A 10,399-nucleotide genomic window follows, 5' to 3' on the forward strand; every position below is an offset into this window, starting at 1 on the left:
AGATAGGAAATGAGCTAGATTTGGATTGGGGGGGGGGAAGACTTGTTCGTTTAATAGTTATTATAGGTTGAAATTAAAATTTTGCTAAGTGGAAATTAGCCCATAGGGCATGGGAAATGCATCTTGGAGGCATCTCCAGGCTGTATTTTCGGTTGCCACATTAATGGAGCGCCGCCCTGCTCCTTATTGTCCGAATTGCGTTGTCCCTCTTACATTTGTGCATATCCTTGTTGAATGACCTGACTTCCAGGACGAGCGTGTCTTGCTTTCCGATCATCCCCCGCAGTCACTTGTCCCTCGATAGAATTATAGGTGAATCGGATACTTTTGATATTGTTCGCCTTATGGGTTTTTGTTCTCGTATTGGCATTCTTGGTGATATTTAGCGCCCTCTGATTATTTCGTACTTTAATGGTGCTACATAGCCTTCCCGGTTTGGTGCCTTCTTTTGATAATTACCTTACCTTCGGTTGCCACAAATCCCTCACTGCAGCAAATTGCTGTTGTTCCTATGTAGAGTAGTTCGTTAAATCAAAGATGTACGGTATCTTCGAATAGGATATTTGGCCATTTTGCCTGTTTATCCAACCAAGTTTGTAATCAAACATGTCCTGATGTAGGGAAAACTACAGTACAGTACTTTGGTTGCAAGTTACGTTTTGCAATGCTATACCTTTTATTGCATTTTTTCCAATGATTGATCTGTTTTTATTTCTTGAATTGAAGTAAAATTACTAACTGTACAACAACAATCAAGATGATTTGGTAATTTATGAATACTGTACAAAAAAATCTACAAAGCAGCTGCTTCGCTTACATAATTTGTCATCTTAACCAAAAATTTACTTTTTTCATTACAGTCCCTAAGTCCGTTTGATCGGTGCCTTAATCCACGGTTTCAAGATGGTTAGGGTGGACAAATCAACATGGAAGGCTAATTACTTCACCAAGATTACTCAGCTTTTTGATGATTACAACCGTTGCTTCATTGTTGGAGCTGACAATGTGGGCTCAAAGCAGATGCAAGAGATCCGAATGGCTTTGCGTGGCTGCGCTGTTGTTCTCATGGGGAAGAACACCATGATGCGCAAAGCTATTCGAGGTCACCTTGAGACCATTCCAAATCTGGAGAGGCAAGTTTAAATTATAAATGGTTTAGATTTATATTTACAGTAACCTACTATATATGCTGACATTTTGAATATAATTAATTTCATGTGCACTAGAAATGTTCACCTAGTTTCTTGTTGTATGTTTAGAGCTTTAATAGCTACTTCACTACATAAATGGCTGTGTATATATGTATGTATAAGTCTTATTAACATTGAAATGCCATTACAGGTATTGAAGTTAATTTAATATATTAAAGAAAAATCTGAATAAAGTGGGTGTACAGTTATTTTGAAAGTTACGGTTATAAACGGTAATTTCCTGAAGACCTTACTGTTTATATGGTAAATTATAGAAATTAAAGTTTGACTTACAACTCGGTTCACTTTTAAAGCTTCATGGGCTATAGACACTATACAACCACATCTTACAACATGAAAGGATAGACATATGACCACAAACCCACTGCCAGAGGAACAAAACTGTTATAATTAATATATTAATTAGATTAAAGAGTAAGATCTGGTAAGATGACTTAAGGTATGGCAACTCCTATGGTGATCAGTAAACTAGAGGAAATGATACTTGTGCTTAGTCCACCTCATGAATCATGGCGACCACCCGGGAACATCTTGGTAATAACCACTCCTGCCGGCAAATGTTTAATTTGAGAGGTGCACAACTGTTATAAACACTTGATTTAATCACTGAATTAGGAATATTGAATGGACTATTACTTAAAATAATAATGGGGTTTATATATGCCTATAACTAGCCTAGCAACTCCCTACCTCCAACTATCTGTATACAGGCCCATATATATACAGTGGAAAACAAAGATGCATGGCATAGGTCAGATCAAGGCTGGTAGATATGGACTGCTAACTGCCAAAACTTCAAGGGCCTAGAATAGGTCATCTTATGTTGTCTGCCAGAGGAGTTGAAGAATGGCGCACAGCCCGCCCTCCCTCTCTCGTCCAGTATTTGTGGATCAATGTAAAGGCTTATTATTTAATCAGGAGTGACATTTAAATTATTACTGACCGTAAGGTCAATTTTTTATTAATTTGATAAACTTTCCAAGTATTAACTCATTTCTTCTACGTACTTTGAATTAATAATGAAAACTAACAAGATGATAAATTTAGCAGCTTGATCATCTCATTAAAGAAAGATGTTAAGTTATTATTTCTGCACAGGATGATTCCTCATAGTTTATTATTAAATGTAATTTCTATTTATGATTATATGTGGAGAAATATTTCCGATAATCTCTGCATTGCTTCAAATTTTCTCATTGATATATCATGCCATTGTGAATTCTTTGTTCTGAAGGAGTGTATGGTGGAGAACACTGTTAACTCACAGGCCAAGGTGTAGGTGGTTTATATGTAAAAATATGGTTGTGGCACCAGTTGGAGCATTCACTCCCCCATAGGGTTTGGTAGTTCTGGTTTGAATAGCTTTGTCTTATCTGGCCGAGTGCATTAAAGCAAGCATCTAAGTCACTTAAATACTGGTTGAAATCCCCGCATTGCTCTAAATTATTTTCTCATTCAAACTGATGTTGAGGATTTGTGAAACTTCATTTTTGGTAGAAAAATTAATGTCAAAATTTATTGTTTTTCATTATTTTTTAGGTTGTCTTAAAATTTTGATAAAATTTGTAATAACATACACCAAACTGCAAGTTTTACACTTTGTTTTGAGAATATTCTGAGTTTTTTTGTAACAAAACTATTTTATTAGGAAACATAATTTAATATTTCCCTTTTAAAGACTGTACTGTATTATGTATTGGAAATATTAACACATTCTTACCTGGCAGGCTGCTTCCTCATATTGTGAACAATGTGGGATTCGTGTTCACCAATGAAGACCTTGCTGAGGTGCGTGACAAGCTGTTGGCCAACAAGAAGAAGGCTCCTGCTCGTGCTGGAGCTATTGCTCCATGTCAAGTAACACTTCCTGCTCAGAACACTGGGCTTGGTCCTGAGAAGACTAGTTTCTTCCAGGCTCTGCAGATCCCCACCAAGATTTCCAGGGGTACTATTGAAATTGTTGTAAGTATTTGTAAAAATCAAATTTTAGATGTAAGCAACATTGTTGAAAAGCCTTATCCTAAGTTAATTAAGGTATGGCAAACATGTCCAAACATCTGTGCTTACTGTGATGCAGCAGGCTTTCAACTGTCCATCTGATCTTTATTGCTCAAAAGAAGTTGGTGGCTGGCTGTCAAATGTACCGAACGTGTTAAGCCTACCCCTGTTCTCCGGGATTGTACCTGGAGGGGGTTCTGGGAGTTTTCTATTCCCTAAGCTTTGCCTGGGGCCAGGCTTGATTTCAGAGCTTGGTCCAACAGGCAGTTGCTTGCAGTGGCCCCACATCCACTACAGTCTATTTGGTCAGACACTAACTGAAGCGAGTAGCATGACAACATTGCCCTCCTCTCCCCTTACTCTCACTCCCATTCCTGCCTTCTTCGTCACTGAATTATTTTGCACTGCCATTGATATGTGATCCGAATCAAGATGTGCTATCATTCTTTAGGCAATCATGACAAAGTATGGTGGGTTGCTCTGTACTAAAGAGTGTCTTAATTTGTTTTAATGAGTGAAATGAGTCGTTTCCTTTAGTAATAGTACAGAACAGTGGAACTTCGGTTTTAGACTGCCCTGGATTTAGAGTTTTTCGGTATACGAAGTCAATTTCCTCATAAAATTTGACTCGGTTTACCTCGGTAGACGAGTTTGTTGATACATGTATGGGACATTGAGCACGTGGGTTCTGCTGGGCGCGGGGCGAGGCACGCTCGGTTTACCAGTGTATCCAGTCTAGCTTGAATTCTTTGTGAAGAATTTCATTGTTTTTGTTTTTTTGGTTTCTGAACATAAAAGTTCTTATGTATCACGCCATGGGTCGCAAGAAAGTCGGTTGTTATCTAAGAAAATAGTCAAGGATGACGATAGGGGATGTGATTGTCGCTACAGACAAGTATTAAAACGTAGGGAAAAACAAAGTGTCTATAGACAGATTCTTATTAAGATGAGCAAGCAGTGAGCCACAACTAGGTCCTAGTGGTATGCCTGTAAAACATAGGTGAGAGAGAGTACGCCAGAAATATCATTGGCTGATGTTATAATGGTTATATAAAGGGACTTCCCTTCCAAACATTAACACCTCCCCCCCCCTCCCTCCTCATCGGTCTTATATACACCAACGAGAGTCCTCAATAAAGGTAAGGTATTGAACAAATATTCTGTATAAAATCTATTTTTAAGTTACAATTTTTGGGTGTGGAATGGATGAATTAAATTTACATTATTTCTTGGCGGAAAATTTGTTTCGGTTTGCAAACCGTCTCCTGGAACGAATTAAATTCTTAAACCAAGGGTCCACTGTACAGTATTATTATTTATTAAAGCTGCATAAACATAAACAAATCCACAAGGGCTGTGATGAGGATTCGAACTTAGGTCCAGGATGATCACAGACGCGCCTTAGTCTCATTGTGCCACGACATGGTAAAATTGCAACCCGAAGTGCTACTGCTCTCGCATGGATCCTGCAGCCTCTCCTAGACACAAACTGGGGTTTTACACAATTCCCCCCATGCAATAAATTGTAAACCGGGGGTTTGTGTAAAACCCTGGTTTGTCTCGGAGAGGCTGCGGGATCCGTGTGAGAGCAGTAGCACTCCCGATTGTAATTCATTTACCATGTCATGGCGCAATGAGACTAAGGCGCTTCTACGATCATCCTGGACATAAGTTCAAACCCTCATCACGGCCCTTATGGATTTGTTCATTTGATGTATCACGCTATTGTGATTTCTGTGTATAAATAAAATTTTCAATTAATTGGCACTGATTAGTCCCATATAAGTTGAAGCATCCATATCAAAGTCAGCAAGTGAGTTATGTGCTCCTCTTGTGTTAATGATATGGTAGATAAATGCTTCATAAAGCTGTCTGTGGTGCCTGCTGTTTTAGCAGTCTTGCAGTTGATGCTTTTGTAGCTAGTTCCCATGAGTTGGCACCTTGGTTCCTCTAAGGTGTCTTAGTTCGGGGACGTACAAATGTAGGCATGCATGATGCTAGTTACTTGGGTTAAGAAAGTAGATTTTTTCCTTGGTACCCTTTATATACCAAGTTCACAAGTTGAGCCTGGCCTCGGGGAGTAGAACAACTCTCGGAACCCCATCAAGAAGGTATCAAGCAGGTAAGCAATACTGCAGCCCATAGCTATGCAAGTAATTTATTTACATAATACACATTTTTGTTGATTTGTATAGATTGAGCTTCACATAAACCTACAAATTTAGCATACTTTTCACTATTGCAAACAGGGCACCTGACAGCTGGGTGGACAGTGCTTCGGATTCGTAGTCCTGAGGTTCCGGGTTCGATCCCTGGTGGAGGTGGAGACAAATGGCAAAATGTTTTTCACCCTGATGCCCCTGTTACCTAGCAGTAAATAGGTACTGGTACCTGGGAGTTACAGCTGCTATGGGCTGCTTCCTGGGGGGGTGGGGGTGTAACAAAAAGGAGGCCTGGTAGAGGACCGGGCCGCAGGGACGCTAAGCCCCGAAATCATCTCAAGATAACCTCAAGATATGTTCAAGTAATTTTGAAAAATTAAGCTGTTTTGACTAGCTGGGGGCACTACGACTAGTCATGTGGGACTTATCATTGTGTCCCCCATTATTTAATGGGGGGACACTTAACTGGAGGCTTGAGGAAGCAGATGTGAGCCCCATGTACCCATAGGAGTTTTTAAATTTTCCCAACAGATAATTGGCGAGATCCCCAGCTGTGTTGAGCAGATAAGAACCAAGTTTTTGAGAGATTGTTTACAGGTAGTACTTCTGAACAGGCTGTGTTTAGTGTACTTAAATATTATTTAACATTTGCATTTTAAGGGGTAAGACTTCTTATTTTGTGTGAATTACCCACTGCAGCCACTAGCCGAGCAATAAATCAAAATTTTGTTCCCGGTAATCGTTCACTGTTAACTTTCGCTTGGCGACTACTCGGCATTGAGTCGTTCATTTAATAGAGGGAAGTCCAGTAACGACTCGGCATTGAGTCGTCCATTAAAAACTGTGCCCAGCATTCACACTTTGCTGTGGGAAGGGTGTGCCGTGGTTTTTGGACCTTATATGCCTTATATATAAAGTTGAAAAGAGTACTGTATACACATTTTATTGTGCTTTATTAGCGCTCACGGAGGTAACACGATGTCACTTTCTTTGTTTGCTGTGGGTGGTATGCTGGGCTTTTGGAGTTTATATGCATTTAGTCTTGTAGAGAATTCAATTGCGAACACATTGATACCAAAATTAAAGACCTATGACGAGAATTGAGGTGACCAAAGTGAAAAGGGTGTACACATTTCATTGCTCTTGCGCGCTCCCGGGTAACTCACTCTCACTTTGTTGCGGATGGTACGCCAGGCTTTTGGTCTTTATATACCTTTAGTCCTGTAGAGAATTCTATTGCGAACACAATAATACCAAATTGGAAAACCTTGGACGAGAATTGAGGTAACAGTTGAAAAGAGTATATACTTTTCAGAATTACCGCGCACTCCCGCGGAATGCCCAAACCTACCTGGGATAATGCAGCACTCGCGCGCCCAGAGCATCAAAGTGTTACGGAACCAATTTATATTAGATCATTGGGTTTGGTTTCAAATTGTATGGATGTTACTATTTTAGAGTATATACAAAACTAAAATGGAAAACCATACCAGGTATACAAGGTGCTGTTGAATTTTTAAATACTGTGTTCATAAATCTGCATGGTGAGGAATTTTTTTGTGGATACAGTATTTGCAAAGTGAAATGTACGTGCAGCTTTTCCAGAACCACCAACTGAATGCAGTGCATTGTGTGTGCAAGTTGTAAATTTATGCTAAATTTGTTTGCAAACCTATTTATAAGACTGTACATAAATTTTAGCTCTTTCCAGCCTCACCATATGTGATGTGAAGAGGCAGGGGCCAGATTCACAGAAGCATTTATGCAAGCACTTACGAACCTGTACAACTTTTCTCAATCTTTGGCGGCTTTGTTTACAATTATTAAACAGTTAATGAGCTCCGAAGCACCAGGAGGCTGTTTATAACAATAACAGTTGAATGGGAAGCTTTCATGCTTGTAAACTGTTTAATAAACGTAACCAAATCCGTCAAAGATTGAGGAAAGATGTTCACGTTCGTAAGTGCTTTTGTGAATCTGGCCCCTGGCCCCTGAAGTCCAGCCTCTCAAAATATTTTGAGCTCACCAAGTGGCTCGTGAGCTACTAAGTTATGTGAAAAGTTTGCAATCACCTTGTTTTATGAGTTAATGGTTAAGAAGTATAAATTCTAACCCAAAAAATATGTACAGTATCCATTCATACACTAAGGTTTGTATGAAAACAAGTTACCTTAATACCTTTCACCTTTCAGAATGATATTCAGCTGATGAAGGAAGGAGACAAGGTGGGTGCCAGTGAGGCCACTCTTCTCAACATGTTGAATGTGTCTCCCTTCACCTATGGTCTGATTGTGGAGCAGGTGTATGACCAAGGCACTGTCTTCTCTCCAAAAGTGTTGGATATCACTGATGAAGATCTTAACAAGACATTCCAGGAGGTAAGATTTGACATACATGATTGAGCAGCCCAACTTGAGCATTCCCAACCTCTTTGAACTGCCGTATTAAAAGTGCCCGAGGTGGAGAGGGAACCAACTATATTGGTGCTGGTAGAGCAAATAAGGTGCATTTAAATTGATGAAAATAATGCCATTGTAAATTTAAGTTTGTGATGCAAGTGGTGGTGATGTACTAGTGATTTTGTTGGAAACATTAGTGTTTGTGATAGTATGAATGAGCCAGTTTGTTGACATGGAATGTGTGGGGAATTATCACATCTTTTACTAGGTATATATATATGTTTGGAACAATGCAGCAGTCCCACGTCTGTTATGTTGCCTGGTAATTTATTCCATTAATTAACTAATTTGCCCATGTCTTTCCTGAATCTAAACTAATCCAATTATATAGTGTGTGTGCTCTTTTGGTGATATTTAAAAAAGATCTTTGAATCCTTGATCAGCCTTTTATCCATGTATATATTGGAATCTTGTCAACCCTTAATCTTGGTCTCTTGGAGAATGTGAATTAACTTTTCAAAAACTTTTCTAAGGGAGGTTTTTAATTCCTGAGCAGTTACAAGGTCAAGATAAATCTAAATAATAATTGATATCGTATTGCTAATACTTCTAGAGAGAAATCTTGTTACTCTATTTCATTCCTTAGTTATGTGTGGAGTTTGACTTGAAGATCCCTACTAATCATATAAATACTTCATCTTCCAGCTGTCACTTGTCATTTGCCACCACTGAACCCACTCTCAAGCCATCAGCTTTACCTAGCACAGTCAAACTACAACACATGAATATTTTTTATATTTATGATGAGTTCCTCTGATTGCTACACTAAATTGTTTACTAAATATTTATTTTTTCCTCTTTACTGACTTTTTTGTAAATCATAATGCAGCACTACTCATTATACTCTTGTACTCCTTTTACTCAACTTTACAATCTCCCATAATCATTGCCCCCTGCTGTTCCTATTACAACATTGTTCATAGCCTGAGACATGTAGACCGTTGCTTCCAATGATAGATTTCTGTCCAAACATAGTTGTGTATGATCATTTCATTCATGTATACAATGAATTATTAAGTAGCAGATAAAAGCAATTTTGTAATACATCTGTAAATTTTATCTGCAGGGTCTGAGTAGGGTAGCTGCTTTGTCACTTTCCATTGGCTATCCAACAATTGTGTCTGTGCCACACTCCTTTGTGAATGGCTTCAGGCGTCTGCTGGCACTAGCAGCTGTCACCAACATCACTTTCAAGGAAGCAGAAACTGTGAAGGAGTTCTTGGCAGTAAGTTTACATAAGTTTTTCATTTTGTGCAAATTAATGCTAGACATTAAAATAACTGAAAGAAAGAATGCTATATTTTTTATTTTACTCAAGATTTATAATGGAAATATGAAGTGTGATTGTTTTTCCATATTTTAAATTTAATATGAAACAAAAAAAATCAGTAGTGGACATCATAGATTGTCATGGATGGTATTTATAAAGTTCTGTTAAGTGCTGTGAAAAGTTTATATGTAGGAAGTAGTGAATATTTAATGAAGTAATGAGTTAAACTTGGTTATGATATTTATGTAGGAGTACCAAAAGGAATGAAAAATTACTCCTATATTCAATCTGCTCATTCTTGAGATGTCACACTGGACAATATGGTGTTCTAAAACCCCTAAACCTAATCTAACCTAAGTGGTCAACCCACACATACAAAACGTGAATGGGGAACTATATGGAAATAGTGCCGAGCTATTCCCTGGAAACACAGAAACCGTGTCTATTTTCCGCTTGTTACAACTTGGCGTAACGTGTTTATGACGTATTAGAACGTTGTTACAACTTGCTATATTGGTTGTTATAACTGGTTAGGAAGTGTTAAAACTTGATCGAACGTTGTACCAACGTCGTAGTTTCGGTGTGTTTGGCGGGTTTTGACTGTAGCACTTCCTGCTATCCCATAAGATGGGATAGCAGGAAGGAATGGTGCCCAACCACTTGGACAGTTAGAGCTTGAACGCCGACCTGCATGAAGCGAGACGGTCACTACCGTCCAACTCAAATAATTGGACATTCAAAATGTGATTGAATCATTGAAGGGTAATAGCACCCTTATTTAGAAAGGAATAAACTGCACGATTGTAAAGAATACCTAGGAGTGGATTAAAGTGAATTTAGGGTAGGAAAGGCAGACAGGGAAGATGAGTGGATGTAGCAAGTGTGAGGATGCAGGGATTGTGTAAATAACACATGGGACAAGACTGGGTTGAAGCCATTTGTAAAGGGATTTTTTTTCTTGGGGCCCACCCCCCACCCCAAGTAAGAAATTTTTCTATAATGTTTTAAGCCTATTTTTAAAGTTAGCAACTATAGTAGTATTAACATTTACCCATATCTATCCTTAAATATTTGTAAATTATCTCTCTGCAGGACCCAAGTAAATTTGCTGCTGCCGCTGCTTCTGCTGCACCTGCTGCTGCTGCAGCAGCAGTTGAGGCCCCTAAAGCTGCTGCTAAAGTAGAGGTTGAGGAGGAGGAAGAGTCCGACGAAGACTTTGGAATGGGTCTCTTTGACTAAATCTCTTCGACTAGGCGCCATTTATGGAGCTGGTCACGAATAAAAAGAAAGAAAATATAA

At 38.8% G+C, this 10,399-nt stretch overlaps 1 protein-coding gene across 1 annotated transcript; it reads left to right on the plus strand.

The window, feature by feature from the left end:
• Positions 1-824: 824 nt before the first annotated feature.
• RpLP0 (ribosomal protein LP0) lies at positions 825-10,399 on the plus strand. Its single transcript, XM_045751237.2, has 5 exons — positions 825-1,133; positions 2,939-3,173; positions 7,564-7,749; positions 8,897-9,055; positions 10,193-10,399. The coding sequence occupies exons 1-5, from the start codon at positions 904-906 to the stop codon at positions 10,337-10,339; spliced, it is 957 nt and encodes a 318-aa protein (XP_045607193.1). The 5' UTR covers positions 825-903; the 3' UTR covers positions 10,340-10,399.

This window comes from Procambarus clarkii, chromosome 23, assembly GCF_040958095.1.
Source record: "Procambarus clarkii isolate CNS0578487 chromosome 23, FALCON_Pclarkii_2.0, whole genome shotgun sequence".
NCBI classification, from domain to species: domain Eukaryota; kingdom Metazoa; phylum Arthropoda; class Malacostraca; order Decapoda; family Cambaridae; genus Procambarus; species Procambarus clarkii.